The sequence below is a fragment of the Tursiops truncatus genome, chromosome 11 (genome assembly GCF_011762595.2).
Source record: "Tursiops truncatus isolate mTurTru1 chromosome 11, mTurTru1.mat.Y, whole genome shotgun sequence".
In the NCBI taxonomy this organism is placed as follows: Eukaryota; Metazoa; Chordata; class Mammalia; order Artiodactyla; family Delphinidae; genus Tursiops; species Tursiops truncatus.
This window is the reverse complement of record NC_047044.1, coordinates 72002719-72026481: the sequence shown is the minus strand read 5'-3', so window position 1 is coordinate 72026481 and position 23763 is coordinate 72002719. Positions and strand designations below refer to the sequence as shown.

The 23763-nt window shown below is 35.0% G+C and overlaps 1 protein-coding gene across 1 annotated transcript in view; it reads left to right on the top strand.

The window, feature by feature from the left end:
* Window positions 1-21649, top strand: part of REDIC1 (regulator of DNA class I crossover intermediates 1) — a 74778-nt gene extending 53129 nt beyond the window's left edge. Inside the window, exons 12-14 of the mRNA XM_073789294.1 lie at window positions 11861-11897; window positions 17861-17943; window positions 21130-21649. Coding sequence (XP_073645395.1) covers window positions 11861-11897; window positions 17861-17943; window positions 21130-21327 — 318 coding nt within the window. The 3' untranslated portion in view covers window positions 21328-21649. The remainder of the gene's footprint in view (window positions 1-11860; window positions 11898-17860; window positions 17944-21129) is intronic.
* Window positions 21650-23763: the final 2114 nt, after the last annotated feature.

The window sequence follows — 23763 nt, the reverse complement described above, 5'->3', positions numbered from 1 at the left end:
CCGTAAAGCTTTTGATTTCTCCATTGAATCTGAATTAAAGCCTTGCTCAGTGGAGTATTCTTGGTTGTAGGTTTTTCCCTTTCATCACTTTAATATATTGTGCCACTCCCTTCTCGCCTGCAGAATTTCTGCTGAGAAATCAGCTGTTAACCTTATGGGAGTTCCCTTCTATGTGTTGCTTTTCCCTTGTTGCTTTTAGTATTTTTTCTTTATCTTTAATTTTTGTCAATTTGATTACTGCGTGTCTCGGCATGTTTCTCCTTGGGTTTATCCTGCCCAGGACTCTCTGTGCTTCCTGGACTTGGGTGGCTATTTCCTTTCCCACGTTAATGAACTTTTCGACTATAATCTCTTCAAATATTTTCTCGGGTCCTTTCTCTCTCTCTTCTCCTTCTGGGACCCCTGTAATGCAAATGTTGGTGCATTTAATGTTGTCCCAGAGATCTCTTTGGCAGTCTTCATTTCTTCTCATTCTTTTTTCTTTATTCTGTTCTGCGGCAGTGATTTCCACCATTCTGTCTTCCAAGTCACTTATTCATTCTTCTGCCTCAGTTATTCTGCTATTGATTCCTTCTAGTCTATTTTTCACTTCAGTTATTGTTCATCTCTGTTTGTTTGTTTTTAATTCTTCCAAGTCTTTGTTAAACATTTCTTGAACCTTCTCAATCCTTGCCTCCATTCTTTTTCCAGCATCTTGGATCATCTTCACTATCAGTATTCTGAATTCTTTTTCCAGCAGATTGCCTATCTCCACTTCTCTTAGTTGTTCTTCTGGGGTTTTATCTTGTTCCTTCATCGGGGAGGTATTCCTCTGCCTTCTCATTTTGTCTAACTTTCTGTGATCGTGATTTCTGTTCCACAGGCTGCAGGATTGTAGTTCTTGCTTCTGTCTGTCCTCTGGTGGTTAAGGGTGTGTAAGAGGTTGTGCAGGTTTCCTGATAAAGGGACTCCACTGGTGAGTGGAGCTTGGTATTGCCCCTCTGGTGGGCAGGGCCATGCTCAAGAAAACTTTAAGCAGCCTGTCTGCTGATGGGTGGGGCTGTGTTCCTGCCCTGTTTGTTGTTTGGCCTGGGGCACCCAAAACTTTTGGGTGGGGCTAATGGCAGCCTCTGGGAGGGCTTACACTAAATGATTACTCCCCAGAACTGCCACTGCCAGTGTCTTTGTCCCCACAGTGAGCCACAGCCACTCCCCACCTCTGCAGGATACCCTCCAATATTAGCAGGTCGGTCTGGCCCTGTCTTTTATGAGGTCACTGCTTTTTTTCCCCTGGGTTCTGTTCCACACAGAACCTTCTGTTCCCCCTTCAAGAGTGGAGTCTCTGTTTCCTCCAGTCCCATGGATTTTCTGTGATCAAACCCCACAGGCTTTCAAAGCCAGATTCCCTGGGGGCTCCTCCTCCCATTGCTGGACCCCCAGGCTGGGAAGATGGACATGGAGCTCAGGACTTTCACTCCTGCAAGAGGGCCTCTGTGGCACAATTGCTTTACAGTCCATGGGTCACCCACCTGGCTGGCATGGTGTTTGATCTTATCGTGATTGTGCCCCTCCTAACATCTCACTGTGGCTTCTTCTTTGTCTTAGGCTGTAGGGTATCTTTTTTGGTAGGTTCTAGCATTTTTCTGTCCATGGTTGTTCAGCAATTAGTTGTGATTTTGGTGTTTCCATAAGAAAGGATGAGTCCACATTCTTCTACTTCACCATCTTGAGCCCAAGATAAAAGCTCTACATTTTTATTTCCCTCCCCCATTTTGTTTTTGATGTCACATCTTACTTCTTCTTACCTTGTGTATCTATTAACAAGTTACTGTAGTTGTTATTTTTACTACTTTTGTCCTTTAACTTTCACACTAGTTTTATAAGTGATTAACCACCCTTACAACATTAGATTATTCTAAATTTTACATATTTACCTTTACCAGTGAGATTTATACCTTCACATATTTTCCTGTTGCTAATTACTGTTATTTTGTTTTGTCTTAAAGAAGTTCTTCTAACATTTCTTTTAAGGCCAGTCTAGTGGTGAAAAACTCCTTTAGTTTTTGCCTTTCTGGAAAACTCTTTATCTCTTCTTCTAATCTGAAGAACAAATTTGCCAGGTAGAGTATTGTTGGTTGGTAGTTTTTTTTTCTTCCTGCAATTTGAATATATTGTGCCACTCCTTTCTGGACTGCAAAGTTTATGCTGAAAAACCTGCTGATAGTCTTATGAGGGTTCCCTTATACTTAACAAGTTGTTTTTCTCTTGTTGCGTTTAAGACTGTCTCCTTGTTTTTAACTTTTGATAAGTTAATTATAATGTGTCCTGGTGAGAGTCTATTTGGATTCATCTTATTTGGAACTTTATTGTCTTCTTGGATCTGGAGGTATGTTTCCTTCCCCAAGTTAGGGGATTTATTGGCCATAATTTTTTCTAACCAGTTTTCTGCCCTTTTTTCTTCTTCTTTTCATTTTTGGACCCCTATAATGTGAATATTGGTCCACGTGATATTGTCCCATAAGTCCCTTACACTATTTTCACTCTTTTTCTTTCCTTTATCTTTTTTGTTACTCTGATTTGATGAATTCCTTTGCCTTATTTTGAAACTTCTGATCACTTCTTCAGCTTAATCTGGTCTTCTGTTGAACCGTTCTATTGTATTTTTTGGTTCAGTTATTGTATTCTTCAGCTCTGATTTCTGTTAGGTATTTTCTTATATTTTCTGTTTCTTTGTTGAAATTCTCACTTAGCTCATGTGCTGATCTCCTGACCTCAGCGAGCAGTTTTATGACTGTTATTTTGTAAGGTATAAGCTAAATTGCTTATCTCCATTTCATTAAGGTCTTTTTCTGAGGCTTTACCTTTTTCTTTCATCTGGAAAATATTCTTCTGTTTCTTCATTTTCCTTGACACTCTTTGTCGGTTTTTATGCATTAGAGAAAACAGCTACCTCTCCTAGTCTTGAAGGAGTGGCCACATGCAGGGGATGATCACTGTGTTTCAACCTCACCCTAGGTCTTTGTTGTCTCTCAAACCTTTGTGATTGTCCAAGCAACTTAGTTCATTTTTAGTGGCTCCCAGTTGAGGGTGTGCCAAAACCACCAGGTTCCTAAATGGGAATATCTCAGTCAAAACATAGATTTAGTCTGATTGGAAGCTGGACCCTCTGCCAACAGTACACAAGTACACAAATATGCCTCTTCCATGAGAAAACTTTAAGATGGGAATTTCTTTCTGTTCCCTCTGCTCTGAGACATGGTGTGATAGCCAGTTGAGAACTGTTTCTTTGTTTGCTACCATCCCATTGAACCTGTGAAAACAAGGGCTGCTGACCACCAGAGCCAGGCTATCAAGGGATGTGTCCTTTGGGCAGCAGCCTCAAAAGTCAGGGCCTCAGACGTGTGCACAAACTCTTTTCTGGGAGATACCAATGTCAACTGAAAAAAATGCATAACCTAAAAATTGAGAATTATGTTTTATTCAGCAGGCATACTGAGGACTTAAGCCCAGGGGACAGCCTCTCAGATAGCTCTGAGGAACTGTCCCTTAGAGGTAAGGTAAGAGCCAGGTTATATAGGAGTTTTTGCAAAAACAAACAACAAACAAACAGATAGTCAGAACATCAAAGGATTACTGTTAATTAAAGAAAAACCAGACACCTCAAGTTAATAATATAGCATTTTTCTATGTGCGGGAAGCTGCAAGTGTCTGGGCTCATTGAAATCATTCCTTTGATATGCACCTTTACTGTCTAGGTCAGTATCCTGTCTTCTCCATCCTGAATCCCTCAGGGTGCACCTGTGGATGCTGGGGGTTGGGGAGGCTGCAGTAGCTGACGGCTGCAACATCCTTTGTTTACTGATTTAACAAGTGACATTCTTTGTGACAACCTAGAATAAGGCAGAGGGAAAGCGCAAAGATGGCACCTGCTGGTCTCTGTGGTCTTTAAAAAATATTTCAGTCTGTCTCTAAATGTGTGTCAAATAAGAAGCCTGTTCCTGAAGATTTAAGATAAGCAAATAAGCCTCTCTCAGGGAAACATTCAGGGTATGTTTCAGTCTGCTACCTCTGTGCTGTGCCCTGGGGGACTAACTGGTTAAGAATTCTTTCTCCATTTGCTATAGTGCTATAGGACCTACAAATGTAAGACCCATTGGTGGCCAGAGCAAGGCAGACAAGTGGTGGAAACCACAAAAACTGGGGCACAGATGTGTGTACAGGCTCATCTCTGGGAGCAAGGCAGAGGGAGCGCATGAAGATAGTGCCTAGACTCTGAGGTCTCTGGATAGGATTACAGTCTGCTCTTAGATATGAGTTTAATTAGAAGCCTTCTGTTCAGGTCACATCTATGAAGATAAACTAATAGGCTTCTTTCACAGAAAGATTGGGTATGTCAGTGGGCTACCTCTGCTCTAGGCCCTGGGTAGTAGTCTTGTGGAGCTTGTGCAAACACTTTGAGAACTGTTTCTCAGTTTGCTATAGTCTTGCAGATCTCATAGACAAAGGCTTCACTGGCTTTCAAGTCTTGATGTTTGGGAGGCTCATCTCTCAGTTGCAGGTCTTAGAAGTTCAGGAACCAAATATAAGGTTCCAACCATTAGTTCTTCATGGAGAAACTTGTAGTAAGTTCCTTCCTGATTGTGGGTTGCTGCACCTGGAGTGGGGTTTATGGTGTCTCAGCATAATCTGAGATTGAGTCTCAGCCTGTCCTACCTGCTTCAATGTAGGTTTTTTCTTATTTGGCCAATGTGTGGGAGGCTCTTGGCTAGTTGGGGTTTTTTGGCGGGAGGGGAGGTTCTTTTAGAAGAAATTGTTCTGTGTGTAGCTGTAGATTCAGTGTGTCCATGGGAGAAGGTGAGTTTAGGATCCCTCTACATTGCCATCTTTAACTGCAACTTATTTAATTTTAAAATAGTAGAGGAATACAGTTTAAATATGATTGTTTAAAATGGGAGGAAAATCACTAGAGAAATGGAGGCACATGGAAGAACTTCAGAATGCAAAACGGTGGGGATGTCACACTAGGAAACCTGATCAAGGTGGGAAAAAATGAGAACACTTCTACATAAACAATAAATGTAAAATGTAAGGAATGAATCCTGCTTAGCAATATATTAAATTTTATTAGAGGGCTGGTGTTTCTTATGAAGATTAGAGGAATATCAAATTGAGGAGACTAATATCTCTACATATTTTTCAAGAAACATGTAGAACATAATAATAAAGGTTGGAAATAAAAAGATAGCAAAAGATATGTATATAAAGAAAATATATAGTATTAGGGACAGTATAAATGCAATAAATGCCCATTAGAGAAGAGAAGAAGAGGATATAAAAGTTATTGATCCATACCAATTATGAAATCCTGCTGAGCAGGCATTGTGAAGGCTTGCTGAACCTAGAGAATGGGGGAAATTCCTTGAATAATTCAGTTTTATTTTTTTCTATTTGGGCTTCTGTTTTTCTCTATCAAAAGATATGAAGTTGGCATTGCAGTATATGTCTACCTTGGGGTCTATGTAGCTTTCTCAGTTTGTGGGTTCCTGGTACAAGTTTGAGACTTGAATGTTTTAAGGATTGAGCCTACAATACTTTTTTTTTTTTGTACAGCAGGTTCTTATTAGTCATCTATTTTATACACATCAGTGTATACATGTCAATTCCAATCTCCCAATTCATCACACCACCACCCCCACCCCCCGCCACTTTCCCTTCTTGGTGTCCATACGTTTGTTCTCTACGTCTGTGTCTAAATTTCTGTCCTGCAAACCGGTTCATCTGTACCATTTTTCTAGGTTCCACATATATGCGTTAATATACAATATTTGTTTTTCTCTTTCTGACTTACTTCACTCTGTATGACAGTCTCTAGATTCATCCACATCTCTACAAATGACCCAATTTCGTTACTTTTTATGGCTGAGTAATATTCCATTGTATATATGTACCACTACTTCTTTATCCATTCGTCTGTTGATGGGCATTTAGGTTGCTTCCATGACCTGGCTATTGTAAATAGTGCTGCAGTGAACACTGGGGTGCATGTGTCTTTTTGAGTGATGGTTTTCTCAGGGTATATGCCCAGTAGTAAGATTGCTGGGTCATATGGTAGTTCTCTTTTTAGTTTCATAAGGAACCTCCATACTGTTCTCCATAGTGGCTATATCAATTTACATTCCCAACAACAGTGCAAGATGGTTCCCTTTTCTCCACACCCTCTCCAGAATTTGTTGTTCGTAGATTTTCTGATGATGCCCATTCTAACTGATGTGAGGTGATACCTCACTGTAGCTTTGATTTGCATTTCTCTAATAATTAGTGATGTTGAGCAGCTTTTCATGTGCTTCTTGGCCATCTGTATGTCATCTTTGGAGAAATGTCTATTTATGTCTTCTGCCCATTTTTGGATTGGGTTGTGTGTTTTTTTAATATTGAGCTGCATGAGCTGTTTGTATATTTTGGAGATTAATCCTTTGTCTGTTGATTCATTTGCAAATATTTTCTCCCATTCTGATGGTTGTCTTTTCATCTTGTTTTTAGTTTCCTTTGCATTGCAAAAGCTTTGAAGTTTCATTAGGTCCCATTTGTTTATTTTTGTTTTTATTTCCATTACTCTAGGAGGTGGATCAAGATCTTGCTGTGATTTATGTCAAAGAGTGTTCTTCCTATGTTTTCCTCTAAGAGTTTTATACTGGCGGGTCTTACATTTAGGTCTCATCCATTTTGAGTTTATTTTTGTGTATGGTGTTAGGGAGTGTTCTAATTTCATTCTTTTACATGTAGCTGTCCAGTTTCCCAGCACCACTTATTGAAGAGACTGTCTTTTCTTCATTATATATCCTTGCCTCCTTTGTCATAGATTAATTGACCATAGGTGGGTGGGTTTATCTCTGGGCTTTCTATCCTGTTCCATTGATCTGTATTTCTATTTTTGTGTCAGTACCATGTTGTCTTGATTACTGTAGCTTTGTAGTATAGTCTGAAGTCAGGGAGTCTGATTCTTCCAGCTCCTTTTTTTTCCCTCAAGACCTCTTTGTCTATTCGGGGTCTTTTATGTCTCCATACAAATTTTAAGATTTTTTGTTCTAGTTCTGTAAAAAATGCCATTGGTAATTTGCTAAGGATTGCATTGAATCTGTAGATTGCTTTGGGTAGTATAGTCATTTTCACAATATTGATTCTTCCAATCCAAGAACATGGTATGTCTCTCCATCTATTGGTATTATCTTTAATTTCTTTCAACAGTGTCTTATAGTATTCTGCATACAGGTCTTTTGTCTCCCTAAGTAGGTTTATTCCTAGGTATTTTATTCTTTTTGTTGCAATGGTAAATGGGAGTGCTTCCTTAATTTCTCTTTCAGATTTTTCATCATTAGTGTATAGGAATGCAAGAGATTTCTATGCATTAATTTTGTATCCTGCAACTTTACCAAATTCATTGATTAGCTCTAGTAGTTTTCTGGTGGCATCTTTTGGAGTCTCTATGTATAGTATCATGTCATCTGCAAACAGTGGCAGCTTTACTTCTTCTTTTCCAATTAGTATTCCTTTTAATTTCTTTTTTTCTTCTCTGATTGCTGTGGCTAGGACTTCCAAAACTATATTGAATAGTGGTGAGAGTGGACATCCTTGTCTTGTTCCTGATCTTAGAGGAAATGCTTTCAGTTTTTCACAGTTGAGAATGATGTTTGCTGTGGGTTTGTTTTCTGATTTGGATTCCTTTTCTTCTCTGATTGCTGTGGCTAAAACTTCCAAAACTATGTTGAATAATAGTGGTGAGACTGGGCAACCTTGTCTTTTTCCTGGTCTTAGAAGAAATGGTTTCAGTTTTTCACCATTGAGAACAATGTTGGCTGTGAGTTTGTCATATATGGCCTTTATTATGTTGAGGTAGGTTCCCTCTAGGCCCACTTTCTGGAGAGTTTTTTATCATAAATGGGTATTGAATTTTGTCAAAAGCTTTTTCTGCATCTACTGAGATGATCGTATGGTTTTTATTCTTCAATTTGTTAATATGGTATATCACATTGGTTGATTTGCATATATTGAAGAATTCTTGCAGCCCTGGGATAAATTCCACTTGATCATGGTGCATGATCCTTTTAATGTGTTGTTGGATTCTGTTTGCTAGTATTTTTTGAAGATTTTTGAGTCTATATTCACCAATGATATTGGTCTGTAATTTTCTTTTTTTTGTAGTATCTTTGTCTGGTTTTGGTATCAGGGTGATGGTGGCCTCATAGAATGAGTTCGGGACTGTTCCTTCCTCTGCAATTTTTTGGAAGAGTTTGAGATGGATATGTCTTAGCTCTTCTCTAAATGTTTGATAGAATTCACCTGTGAAGCCATCTACTCCTGGGCTTTTGTTTATTGGAAGATTTTTAATCATCATTTCAATTTCATTACTTGTGATTGGTCTGTTCATATTTTCTATTTCTTGGTTCAGTCTTGGAAGGTTATACCTTTCTAAGAATTTGTCCATTTCTTCCAGGTTGTCCATTTTATTGGCATAGGGTTGCTTGTAGTAGTCTCTTAGGATGTTTTGTATTTCTGCAGTGTCTGTTCTAACTTCTCCTTTTTCATTTCTAATTTTATTGATTTGAGTCCTCTCCCCCTTTTTCTTGATGAGTCTGGCTAATGGTTTATCAAATTTATCTTCCCAAAGAACCACATTTTAGTTTTATTGATCTTTGCTATTGTTTTCTTTGTTTCTATTTTATTTATTTCTGCTCTGATCTTTATGATTTCTTTCCTTCTGCTAACTTTGGGTTTTGATTGTTCTTCTTTCTCTAGTTCCTTTAGGTGTAAGGTTAGATTGTTTGAGTTGTTTATTGAGGTAGGATTGTATTGCTATAAACTTCCCTGTTAGAACTCCATTTGCTGCATCCCATAGGTTTTGTGTTGTCATGTTTTCATTGTCATTTGTCTCTGGGTATTTTTTGATTTCCTCTTTGACTTCTTCAGTGATCTCTTGGTTATTTAGTAATGTGTTGTTTAGCCTCCATGTGTTTGTGTTTTTTATGGTTTTTTCCCTGTAATTGATTTCTAATCTCATAGCAAAAGATACTTGATATGCTTTCAATTTTCTTAAATTACTGAGCCTTGATTTGTGACCCAAGATGTGATCTATCCTGTAGAATGTTCTGTGCACACTTGAGAAGAAAGTGTAATCTGCTGTTTGGGGGTGGAATGTCCTAGAAATATCAATTAACTCCATCTGGTCTATTGTGTCATGTAAAGCTTGTGTTTCCTTTTTAATTTTCTCTTTGGATGATCTGTCCATTGGTGTAAGTGTGGTGTTAAAGTCCCCCACTATTATTGTGTTACTGTCAATTTCATCTTTCATAGCTGTTAACAGTTGCCTTATGTATTGAGGTGGTCCCATGATGGGTGCCTATATATTTATAATTGTTATATCTTCTTCTTGGATGGATCCCTTGATCTTTATGTAGTGACTTCCTTGTCTCTTGTAACATTCTTTAAAGTCTATTTTGTCTCATATGAGTATTGCTACTCCCGCTTTCTTTTGATTTCCATTTGCAGGGAATATCTTTTTCCATCCTCTCAGTTTCAGTCTGAATGTGTCCCTACGTCTGAAGTGGGTCTCTTTTGGACAGCATATCTAAACCTCAAAACCTGTTTTGAGGTTCTTGTATTTGTATCCATTCAGTGAGCCTGTGTTTTTTGGTTGGAGCATTTAATCCATTCACGTTTAAGGTAATTATCAATATGTATGTTCCTATGACCATTTTCTTAATTGTTTTGGGTTTCTTTTTGTAGGTCCTTTTCTTCTCTTGTGTTTTCCACTTAGAGAAGTTCCTTTAGCATTTGTTGTAGAGCTGGTTTGGTGTTGCTGAATTCTCTTAGCTTTTGCTTGTCTGTAAAGCTTTTGATTTCTCCATCGAATCTGAATGAGGTCCTTGCCGGTTAGAGTAATCTTGGTTGTAGGTTCTTTCCTTTCATCACTTTAAGTATATGATGCCACTCCCTTCTGGCTTGTAGAGTTTCTGCTGAGAAATCAGCTGTTAACCTTATGGGAGCTCCCTTGTATATTATTTGTCCTTTTTCCTTTGCTGCTTTCAGTACTTTTTCATTGTCTTTAATTTTTGCCAATTTGATTACTATGTGTCTTGGTGTGTTTCTCCTTGGGTTTTTCCTGTATGGGACTCTCTGCACTTCCTGGACTTGGGTGGCTATTTCCTTTCCCCTGTTAGGGAAGTTTTTGACTATAATCTCTTCAAATATTTTCTCGGGTCCTTTCTCTCTCTCTTCTCCTTCTAGGACCCCTATAATATGAATGTTGTTGAGTTTAATGTTGTCCCAGAGTTCTCTTAGGCTGTCTTCATTTCTTTTCATTCTTTTTTCTTTATTCTGTTCCTCAGCAGTGAATTCCACCATTCTATCTTCCAGGTCACTTATCCCTTCTTCTGCCTCAGTTATTCTGCTATTGATTCCTTCTAGTGTATTTTTCATTTCAGTTATTGTATTGTTCATCTCTGTTTGTTCTTTAATTCTTCTAGATCTTTGTTAAACATTTCTTGCATCTTCTCGATCTTTGCCTTCATTCTTTTTCCGAGCTCGTGGGTCATCTTCACTATCATTATTCTGAATTCTTTTTCTGTAAGGTTGCCTATCTCCACTTCATTTAGTTGTTTTTCTGGGGGTTTATCTTGTTCCTTCATCTGGTACATAGCCCTCTGCCTTTTAATCTTGTCTATCTTTCTGTGAATGTGGTTTTTGTTCCACAGGCTGCAGGATTGTAGTTCTTCTTGCTTCTGCTGTCTGCCCTCTGAACATACAATACTTTTTAAATGGTTGAATAATGGGGTTAGAGAAGAGGTTCTGTTCTATAAAGTTATTCAGGACCCCTGGCTGCTAGGGACTCTGCTGTCGCTTTCCATGTTTGCACTGTATGTTGATATCAGAGGGAAAAGGAAGTGGAGGATTATGGAGAAAATTTTTATAGACCAAGACTGGTAGTGTTCTGCACCATATTTGCCAATGAGCAGAACTTAAATCACTTGTTCAAACCAGCTGCAAGGGAGGCTAGGAAATGTAGTTTAGCTGTATGCCTAAGAGGAAGGGGAAACAGGTTTGATTGAGCAGCCAGACAGTTTCTCTTTTATACTACCTATCTATCTAAAAAACTGTATCCCACCAACAGAGAATATTTAGTTTCTATGAATCCATGGTACGTTTATAAACATAATTCATATATAATAATAAGCCATAAAGAAACTCTAAGATATTTATCTATGGAGAGATTCATAGCCACATTCCCTAGTAAAAAATCATTAAAGTAGTAATCAACAGCAACAACAAAAGGTGTTTAACCTCCCTTACCTTCTTGGAAATTAAGAAACACTGTGGGTTTAACAATGAAAAAGAAAAAAAAGAAAAAATCAAAAGAAAATGCAAATTACATAGAGATTGATGAAAATCAAAGCCAGTGGTGTGTTATACAGAAAATTTTTACCTCTAAGAGCTTTTATTATTTAGAAAACCTGAAAGTAAATGAACTGATATCCAACTTAAGAAATTAGAAAGAGAATAACAGAATAGATCTTCAAATTGCTTTAATATCTTTGTCTTTTTTCAACTACATTTGCTAAGGTTACCTGAAGCCTTTCCTTTTTGTCAATAAGTTATTTCTTGGTAAATGTCTATTCTGTTGCTTGCTGTTTCTAAACCAATTTATATTTTATTTCATTTTATTGTTCATCACAGGCAAATTTTTCTTTGTGATTTTAAAATCATCTGAGTTGAATTAAAGTAATATGAAAGAAGAATGCTATAAGATGAATTGGTGTGGTTAAAAGGAACTATAAGTAGGTATTATTTTATATTCTTTGGAGTTGTTAAAATTTTGTTTTTCTTCTAGATTCTGATGGAAGAAGGAGGAATGTGTTCTTTAAAAGGTGGGATACCATCTACTAAGAAAACCTGTCAGTATAACTATAAGTGAATTTTATTCTTTAAAAAAACAACATTTTAACAGAAATTAGTTAAATTTTAAGGTTTTTTTAGAGTTTTGCCAGCAAATATATTTTATAAGTATCTTAGAATATATTAATAATGCAATTGGCTCTTTAAAATTAATTTTGTCTTCTATAAAATGTTATACATGATGAGGATATATAATATATATGTACAACTTACTGAATAAAACAGATACCTTTGTACTTAGTTTGTATAGTAGTTTAAGAAATAATACATAATCAGTACTTTTGAATATCTTCTCAATTGCATTTCCTATCCTGCCCCCTAGTGGTAACTCTTTTCCTGAATTTGTTTTTTGTGATAGCACATATAGACTTTTCCAATTGCTTGCTTCTGAGCTTTCTGCAGCAAATTGAGGCAAACTCTATACATTTTTCTGAAACTTACTTTTTGTTCACCCAGCAATATGTTTTGAGGTTCAATCGCCCTGACACTTGTGACTCTAATACTGTTCATCATTTGTTTTCTCCTATTTAGCCTTCTATTGTGTGAATGTAGCACAATCTATGTATGCATCTTCTGACAAAGATTATTTGAGTTGTTTTTAATATTTTGCTATGATAAACAATGCTACTTTGACAAATTTTGACATTTCTCCTGGCACACATGTATAAATGTTTCTTCTAGGATATAATTCTAGAAGTTGAATTGGCTAGTTCATATGATATGCACTCTTCTAGGTAATGCAAAATTGTTTTCCAAAGTAGATGTGCCTGTTTAAACTCCTGGTTTAAACTCCTGGTTTAAACACTAGCAATAGGTAAAGAATCTTAGCTGTTACATATTCTCACTAACACTGGATCAGCTTTTTATCATTGTTGGCAATGTGATATCTTATTGCAATTTCAATTTATATTTTCCATTGTTGATTAGGCTCATTGGCCACCCATATTTCATCTGTGAAATGTCTTTCATGTCTATTGTCCATGTTTCTTTTAGGAAGTTTGGTTTTCTTTATTGGATGTGTCTTTTGTATATCTATGTCCTTTATACCTTTTATATATCCTAGATTCAGATTGCTTGTAGACTCCTGTGTAGCAGATATTTCATATTTGAGTAGCAAATATTTCATATTTGAGTAGCAGATATTTCATATTTGAGTGGTCTTTTTATTCTATATTGTCTTTTTGTTGACAACACTTTCTGGCACTTTTTAGATATTTTGCGGTTGAATGATTCTTCAGCATATCTAGTCTGTTGGGATACCTAGAAATCTTTATGGACTTTTTCCTTTTTTACTTAATTTAATTTTTTTAATATGTAAAGCATTAATTTGGTTTCTATCCCTCTCCTGTCTGCCCTATTTCCTTCTGCCTCATATGAGTAGCTATTTTTTGTTGGTTTACTGTTTATCATTCCAGTGGACTTTTTTTCTAAATAAAGCCTGATGTGTATAAATGCACATATATGTGTGTCTTAGTTCCCTGTTCTTTGCACTCTAAATAGGATATTTTATTTAATACAGTATATTTTATAGATGAATTAAATGGATTTATTTAATAAATTTTCTGTAGATTTCCTCATATTAGTACTGGACATTTATTCATCCTTTATTTATGCCCATTTAGTAATCCATTATGTGGATGATCTATAGTTTACTCAGTCAGTGCCCTGTTGGTGGATATTTAGGTTGTTTCAAGTATCTTTCTTACAAACAATGTGCAGTGAACAATTTTGAGCACATATTTCTTAATTGTGGAGGTACATTTTCAGGGTAATTTCTAGAAGTGGGATTGCTGAATCAAAGAGGAGATACACTGTGGGTTTTTTTTTTTTTGATAGTTATTGCCAAAATTTGATTTTGATAGAAATTTCCAAATTCCCCATTGCATCATTTTGTAATCCTACCAGAAATGTGCTTTTGATTCCACAGCCTCACCAACAGGGATTGTGGTCAAACTTAGGAATTTTTGTGAATCTTATAAAGATATATAGATAGAAGTTTCAGTTTGCACTTCTTTTTATATGAGTGCAGTCGAGCATCGTTTAAAAATGTGTAATGGCTATTTGTGATTTTTTTTCTGTGAACTCTCCATTCATGTCGTTAGGCCCATTGAGGTTTTACATCTTTTTCTTGATATTTAAGAGCTCTTTATATATTAATATTAAAGAGGTTTAGGTCTTTGTAATGTGTCACAAATATTTTCTGCTAGTTTATTAATTTTTGATTTGTTTTATCTGTTTTTACTTTGTTTATGGTGTCTCCTGCTTTGCAAAAGGCTTAACATTTTTTATGTAGCTAATATTATCAATCTTTTCTTTTATACCTTTGGATTTAATTAGGAAGACTGTTTACACTCCCTGGTTGCAAATGAATTCACTTATGTTTTCTTCTACTATTAGTATGATTTTATATTTTTGCACTTAGAGTTTATCCTGTTTTAGGAGTTTATCCTGATTCAAGTTTTTAAAAATGCATCTTTTCCCTAGGTATTTGTAATACTACCTTTTTATGTATCAACTTTCCATATATACTTCAATCTGTTCTGGGGCTTTCTTTACCATTCCATTGATCTTTCCTAATCTTCATGTGCTAATATCACATTATTTTTATTATGATTACTTTATACTATGTTTCATTTCTAAGAGTTACACCTCCCTTTGCACTTTTTAAAGAATTTTTCTGGCTATTTTTGATTAATTTTACATGTAAACTTTAAAATCAACTTGTGTAACTTCAAGGAAATGTTTCCTTTGGTGGGGGGGGCACACTGCTTGGCGTGTGGGATCTTAGTTCCCCGACCAGGGATCAAACCTGTGCCCCCTACAGTGGAAGCACAGAGTCTTAACCACTGGACCACTGGGGAAGTCCCGCCAAGGAAATATTTCAATTTTTATTGGGAAAGTACTAAATGTATACATTAATTAAGTGTGAATTGTCATCCTAATGATGTTGAGTAGCCCTATATAAGAATAAGGATGGCTTTTTATTAATTCAGTCTAATTTTATATCTTTAATAGTTGTTTAAAACGCCTTTATGCACTTTAACGTTTTCCTCAAGCAGATTCTGCATGTCCTTTATTAGATTTAGCTGTAGGTACTTTTCATTGTTTTTGTTGCTACTTTAGTGTGAATGTACACTCCATGTTTCTACATTAAGTAAGAGTCTGGATTTTGGACTTAGGCATGTGTATGTTGACTGTTTTATTGAGAGTTTTTTTAGAGGTGATTTTGAGGCTATTAGTAGTTTGGGGAAGAGTGATTATTGGCATCTATAGAAATGATTATTATCTTTCCCTCATATATCTTTTTTTGTACCCCAAAACACATAAAATTCACCCTTCCAACAATTTCAAAGGGTACAGTATACCTCTCCTTCCCCCCAGCCTCTGACAACCACTATTCCATTTCTATGAGTTTGAATATAAGTGTAATCATACAATATACAAATATTGTATGTAATCATACAATATTTATCTTTTTGTGACATTTCACTTAGCATAATGTCTTCAAGGTTCATCCATGTTGTAGCATACAACAGGATTTCCTTCTTTTATAATGCTGAATAATATTCCATAGTATGTGTAAACCACATTTTCTGTATCCATTCTTTTGTCAATAGACATTTAGGTTGCTTCCACCTCTTGGCTATTATAATTCTGCAATGAACATGGGTGTGCAAATATCTCTTCAAGATTCTGTTTTCAATTCTTTTGGATATATCCCTAGAAATGGGATTACTGGATCATATGGAAGTTCTGTTTTTAAATTTTTGAAGAACAATTCATACTGTTTTCCATATCAGCTACACCATTCTACATTCCCACGAAGAGTGCACCAGGGTTCCAACTCTTCCAAATCAGTGCCAACACATTATTTTCTGGTTTTTTTCCCTTAATAAGTAACCATCTTAATGGGTGTGAGGTGATATCTCACTGTGGTGTAGATCTTTTAAAGTGCTGAATTTTGCTAATGGATTTTGTGATGTGGACCATTCTAGCATTCCTAAAACAAATCCCACCAAGTCATGATGAATTATGATTAAGTTTGCTATTCTATTTAATTTTTAAATTTTTTTGTTCTTTAATTTTAAATTTAAAAGTTTTAATATTTATATACAATTTTTGCATTGATCCTATAAGTGAGATTGGCCTATGTATAATATGTATGTGTGTGTGTATGTGCATGTGTAATCTTTCTCAGATTTTGGAATTAGTGTTATGTCAGATTGACAAAAATTTTTTTAAACTGAGGCTATTTGAAAGCTTTCTTGAAATTTGAATCACTTGCCTCTTCAATGCACTCCCACTGTTTTATTGCAGATCCTCATCACTTCATAACTTGATTATTGAGTTAATCTCCTAACAATCTGCTTTCATGTAGTTTAACCCTTCTTTAATTAATCCCCAATTAGATGCCTTGGTAGACAGTCTAAAATTAATTTTGTATTAAAGTGCACCTCTACACTTTCTTTTCCCCCATCCCATATGCTATTTTTCATCTTGTCTTTTGGGAAATTGTTTATTCATCTTCCAAAACCCATTCTTTATCTTGTGCTTTCTCTATTACTCTTCACTAAACCTTTTTTCCCTAGAGCTCATCACACTTAGGTCTCTACCACTTTTGTACCTTCTATGACTTCTATTGTTGGGTCTAATTTTGTGACTGTTTAAAAAAAATAAATGTATGTCTTTTTCTCCATCTCAAGAGTCTGAATACTTTGAGCATTATGGCCACATATTCCTAAAAACTACTAAGTGACTTACTTAAGGTAATTACTCAATAAGTGTATAATTTACATTTTAATCTACATATCCTTTCTTACACTGTTAGAGGTAAGACATTCATTTAACGGACATTTGTCTTCTCTACTAATAACTATGGGTTTACTATACTTATGAACTGAATGAACCTTGTTGTGGGGGAATGCCCTTAGATCATGTTGTTAGTAAAATCCTACTTTTCTTTTCTCTGCTTTCCATTGTTGAGGAGAACCTGCTTTGGGAGGGTATAAATTCCTTCTAGTATGATGAACTAAGGGTAACTGAATTTACCTAAGTTCTCTCTACCTCTCAGCTGACTGACGGCTAGATTCTGTTACAGAAGGTATCAGATCTGATCTGAGGTATGAATAGTAGTCATGGTCTGTTGTGTATGGGAGGACATGTGATTTAACATGTGTTGTTGCACCACATTCCATTACCTTTTTCTTTTTCTTTTTGGATAGCAAATTCATTTTCACAAACAAGAAGAGGAATGGTTGAAGCTACTGTTGATCTATAGTATTTATGCATGCTAGGGAGTCATGACCTACTTTTCAAGCTCATTTTTAAACTTTACTTGTAATCATAAGAGAACACATTAGGCAGATAATGAAAGAATAACATACTGGATGCTTTGAGTTGTTTTACATACAGCTTTTTAAAAAATAAATTTAACAGTGTCACAGTCACCATCAAATTTCAATAGATTATATATCTTTTTATATTATTTTGAATTCATAAATGGCTTTAAAATTCTATAGTTTTGAAATCATATTAAAGGTTAAATACAGTTTTGATTGTGTGATAAAACTTCATTTACTCAATTAGCAAATATCTGGTACCTTAACTTGGCTTATTTCTCCTTCGTACAGATTGACACTTTAAATTATTTGCTCATAAAAAATGGTTCATTGTATTGGAAAAAATCAATTCAACTTCCTCTGTTCTCCTTTCTTCCCTTACGTTAGGTACCCTCATTTTACTTGTAGATGCACATCTTTTACATGTAGAATAAATCCATAATACCCTGTCAAAAATGCAACCTGCCACATATCCAAAATTTTAACTTTTAAAATGCTCTATAGTATGTTAGCTAAACTTATTTACCAGCAGCTATCTTCTGCCTATGTACATATTAATAGGTACCATTCTTCACAAATTAAATTTTTATTTTCAGATCTTGATTCTTCACGGAGTAGTCAGTCTACCAGTTGCTCCCCAAGGCCAGCAGATAGTTGTTTCAGTTCTAGTTCAGAGATGGTAAGTTATGCTCTTTTTTTTTTTGCTTGTTAATATATGCTATACTAATTTAGAGTGATTTGTATTTCTCATCGTTTACTTTTTCATTCTGAAAAAAATAGTTGAGATAATAGTGAAAATAAATGTAAACAAAAATGTGAAAATATTAAAAATGTAAGAAGAATGTAAATTAAAATGTAATTGAGCATCATTCATTCATGCTTATGAGATGATGAATGTGTTCATTGTTATTTACAAAACCCACTCTTACTGAGATGTATGTGTGTGTATATGATAAATGCATTCTTCCTTTAAAAGCGTTTTTAAAAGAACCTATTCACAATAATTGAAAACCTAAAACAACCAATAATACACACAAAAAGAAAGTCTCCAGACTTATGTGAAGAAAACTATAAAATACTATAATCTGAATAATTGGAGTGACATGTTTAATGCTGAGTGGGAACTGTAATCTGAATAATTGGAATGGCATTATATTCTGAGTGAGTTTCTCGCAAATCACATGTTTAAATGGAATTCTCCATTAATTCTTCCATCTTCGTTTCACCTGCCTTTTGTCTCTAGCTTGCTGTCCAAACTGCCTTGCTGAGGAAGGACATCAATGACCTCTAACGATGCCAAATTCATTGGACAATTTTCAGTTTTTATTTTATAAGAATTTCTAACAATATTAATAGAAATTATTATTTTCTTTTCTTGAAACATTTTTTTCTCTTTGCTTTTGTGATACACACTATCTTAGTTCCCTGCATACCTCTCTGAATGCTACTTTATGCCTTTGCCCACTTCTCTTCCACCTTTCCCTGTATATAAATGTTGTAATGTTTAGGGTTTGCTTCAGGAGCCTATTCTTCTCTTAACCTACACTCCAAACTCTAGATGATGTTACATACTCCATTGATTTTTTATACTATTACCTGGTTGATGACAATTCTCAACTTTATGACTTTAGCTTAGATCCTTAATTAGGTGTCCAATTTCTTATTGGATATCTTCTTGGATATTTCACAAAAAACTGAACACTTCTGATCTCCCCATATCAGTTTTTCTGATAGTTCCCATATTAGTGGATCCCTTTTCTATCCACTCAGTTGTTCATGCCAGAAACTTTAGTTTGGCATTTCTTTCTGTCTCATCTGCCTTCCTTAACCATATTCATTTCATCACTTGATCCAATCAATTCTACCTCCAAAATAAATTGCATATTTATCTACTTCTCACCTAGGGTACTAGGTGTCAGTACCCTAATCTAAGGTACCGTCATCTTGTTCTTGAACTGTTAATGGTTGTTGCCCAAGAGATCTCTCTACTTCCACTCTTGCCCCACTTTTTCTCTAGTTAACAGTCATCATGGTCTTTTGAAAACTTAAACTGAATGATGTTACTTCTATGTTTATTCAATGGATTCCTGTTTTACTTTAGAATCTAAACTGCTTTCATTAGTGACAGGCCATGTGTGGTCTAGCCCCTGGCTACATCTCCAACTGCTAGTATTCCTCTCTCACCACACTTTACGCATACTGACATTCCACTTCCTTAGCTTCTTAAGTCACTTTTCTGCTTCAGCACATTTATATATTCTGTTTCTTACATTACTGTTATTCATCCTTTAGGTCGCAGCTTAAATATGTCACTTCTTTTGAAAGCCCTTCCTTGGCTTTTCAATCTAAATTAGACTCCTTAGTTATGCTCTTGAAGTGCTTCATGCTTGCTCTTCATAATGCTTTGTTCAACTTGTAATTACATATGCTTGTGTGTAATTATTTGATTAACGTCATTTCCACACATAAGAGTGTGTGCTGTAGAGAGCAGCAAATATGTCTGCTTCACTCACATTGCAGGTGCTGAGTATTTATTTCTTGAATAAATAAATGTACTGATCCTATTTTCTCTAATTTATGCCCAGCCAGTTTAATGCTGTTTCTTGGGCTTACTTTTCCTATTTTAGTGCCAATCAGCTTAGGTCTATACCTCATTTTAGGTTTTTTTATGTTAACTTTGCTTTTTATTTTTAGCTAGAATAATCAATACTTTTATATAAGATTTTTATTAAAACAGTATTTTGGTTAGTTCAGTAATTAAAAGATAAATTTTTCTTGAAGTTGAAAAATTCAAGCTACTAAATTGAAATCTAGACCTATTAAAAGTTCTTAAAATTTGATTTTTTATATAACAGTTTTGATATTTATTGCTGTTTAACCTTTCTTTTGTCTATTTGATTTCCTGTTAGCTGATACCATTCTTAATGAGTCTTTCTTGAGACTGAGCTCGTGAAAGATACAATATAGATATTTTTTGACTTAATGACTCAATGAGTGAATATTAAAACAAATTGTATGTGTTAGCTTTTTCTTTCAAAGTTATACTTCTACTTCACTCTTCTTAAGTAGTTGAAGAGTATATGTTGTATTTCATTTCCTCTCTGTGAAAAGGTAGTAGGGTGATGTCACCTATGAGTATGAAGACTAATAATGGACAAAAATCTTCTCTTTTTTGTGCTTTTGCATCTTTAATATAAGGATTATTATTGTTTCATGCTATTTTAAAATCCATAACCTTGATTAAAAAAAATTCTAAATCTAGGTTGATTTGCCACCTGCCAAAGTCTCTTTTTTTTTTTGAAATTTTCTATAATGTGAATTTTAAGAATGTCTACTTTCGGGCTTCCCTGGTGGCGCAGTGGCTGATGCAGGGGACACGGGTTTGTGCCCCGGTCCGGGAAGATCCCACATGCCACCGAGTGGCTGGGCCCGTGAGCCATGGCCGCTGAGCCTGCGCATCCGGAGCCTGTGCTCCGCAATGGGAGAGGCCACAACAGTGAGAGGCCCGCGTACCGAAAAAAAAAAAAAAAAAAAAGAATGTCTACTTTGAAGTGATTGTTTTTTTAATTTAAGCATCATTAAGAGCAAAATTACTAAATTTCTTTTAGCCATCTGAAGATGAAGATCAAATTGAAGGTTCAAATAGGAGATCCATCAAACCAAAGAAACAACTAATAATTTTTATTTAGAAAGCATGGAGAAACTTCCATGTGATAGGATTATTAAAAACAATGCCAAATTTCATAAACAAAATGAGGATTTTAACCAGTTCTCAATGAATAGTAATATAGATCAGTTTCCACAGTCTCAGTGTAATTCAGCACATATATTTCAAAACGTAACCAATAATAACTGCATTCTACAGGTTGCAAGGTGTGATGCATGGATACAGACGGAGAGTGAACCTGTAATTGAAGAAAAATTAGATGCTGCCATACAATGTGATATAATTTCAAAATGTAAATGTAGAAAAGATGTGTCTTCCTTTTGTAACGTTGAAAGGTGCAATGAAAATATTAAGGCAGATACCACTGGAGGGCAGGAAATCCTTAAAAACAACTAATATTCTAAAACCTCAGCCTGAGATTTTGCATTTGGTTTAACGTTTAGAGTTTTATTAACATAATAAAGAATGAGAATATTTTTGTAGCTAAGCAACTAGGTGGAAGTATTCCCATAGGTATTTTTAATAGCTTTAGTATGTCAAAGTTTTTTAGAAAATAAGATATATGTAAATTTACTATCTTTCTTATGGTAATTATTAATTACATTATGATATGCTGTTGTTTATGGATTAAAAATATGTTTAATTACTTCTTTGTTGCATTTATGTTAAAATTTAGTGCTGTTGCATCTTTTGGCAAAAATGTTCTCTCCCAAGATCTTAAGACAGAAAATAATACTAAATAATACTAAATATGTTTTATAACTTAATTATAAGAATTTTCTTAGCTACTTCTCTTAACTACTATACCATCATTAAAAATTCTGGCCTTAATTTTTAGATAAAGTATTTTTTTCTAATTTGGAGAACATTTTTTGGTTTTGCTTGTATTAATTCAGAGGAATGGTTTTTCTCTTCAAGATTAAAAAAAATGTTTTAATGCTTTTGTAAAAGAATTGATCAACATTGGAAAATAATTTATGTTTACTAATTTTAATATTACATAAGATTTTCATAAATAATGCATCAGAATTTCTCATTTGTAAAATATGGGCTTTGTTTCCAACATAACAATTACTGTTTTTGGTCAAGATTTTAAATGTTCACACTAGTCATTTTAGAAAATGGACATTTGTATGGGTATATTACAAAGTGGCCAGCAGGGGGCATTCTGATATCTAACTGTAACAAAAATAAAATTGTTAGGACTTTCTGTTAAAGGATGATTAGATGCTGCATTTTTACATGTACACATATCACTCAATAGTTTGTTTTACAGAGGTGATCTGAAACATAACAATTTAGAAACACTAATAGCTAATATTTAAACAGTAGCAATCTTTAGGTTTTTAGCTAGTTTTAGGAAACTCTCTTTGCTGCCTCAGAGAGAGCACAATGAACTCTAAAATAATTTTCTTAAAGTAGGGTAATCTCATGAAAGGGTAATATAATTATCTGATGTACACTGGTTTTTTTTCAAAAGGCCAGATTTTCATCCTGGTATTCAATAAAAAGTATTCCATAGTGGATTGATTATCCTGAGCAATTGTTTTGTAAAATATGACATATTCTAGTAATGAAGACCTATATATGGAGAAGACGACAATACTGGTGATACTAGAATAAGATTGAGCTTTGAATCTTGGGTTGTTTCAAGTATCATGTAAACTGATTTTTTCCCCAAATACAAATCAAAGTCTAGCAGCTATTAAAAGCACATTCATTACAAAAGTTCACACCTAGTTACATTTTTATCAATATCATAATGTGGCAGTTAAGATAAGTAAGGTAAAGAAAAATATAGGGGCTATTTAGTGTAATGACTGCACACAATGATAGCAGGGTAAGGTTCAGTGTAGTAAAGAATCTAAGTTTGCCCCAAAAGAGATCTGGTTTTTTACCCTTGGCTTTTGTGAGGTAATCTCTAAGCTCTTGGAGTGTCATGGCTGATAGATGCCTTGGGACCTTGGGCCAAGCCAGATAGTTAACAGTGTGATTTAGGATGGGACTCTGAGTCAAGCAATATCAGCTCAACTTCCTAAGGGGCTAGAAACTGAAATCAGCCATATGGGCTGTCAGTCATGCCACTGTGATAGAGCCAGAGTAAAGGCTCTGGACACCAAGGCTCAGGTGGGCTTCCCTGGTTAGCAGTACTGTGTGTTGTCACACATTGATACCAGGAAAATAACACTGTCCATTACTTGTAGAAGACTGGAAGCTCTGTATTACTTTCTTAGACTCTGTACTAAGTGCCTCTTACCTGGGCTGATTTTAATGTCTCCTTTCCTTGTAGTAAACTGTAACTGTGAATATAACAGCTTTCAGTGAGTTCTGAGTCCTTCCAACAAATTATCAAATCTGAAGGTGCTCTTGGAACCCCTGAATTTTTATGGACTGTTCCCTAACATTGTAGTTGCTAACTCTTTAGGGAAATAAATATATTTGGATAGGAAAGTGAGTACAGATTTACAAAATAAAGAGGACATATATAACAGAATAGATTATAACATACTTTTCAAAATACTAGTTTAGAGTTTCTCTTGGTGAAACAATTTAATGAAAAAAATTAACTGAGGTAAACATAGCCTTCTTCCATATTTGCAATTTAAGGTTTATAGAACAAAGTAATCCTAGCTAAGTTTTATCCAAATGAAACAAAATGGAAAACTTAATGATTCTGCACACATTTGTAATATAAACTGTCAATCACAGTGACTTCAAATAAAATACTGTACATCCAATAATGGCTATTGTATATAATATCGATCTGGAGTTTGTGTTTAACAGTTTGTGAAAAGTTGCCACCTGAAATAATATGAAGCTATATTTAGGGGT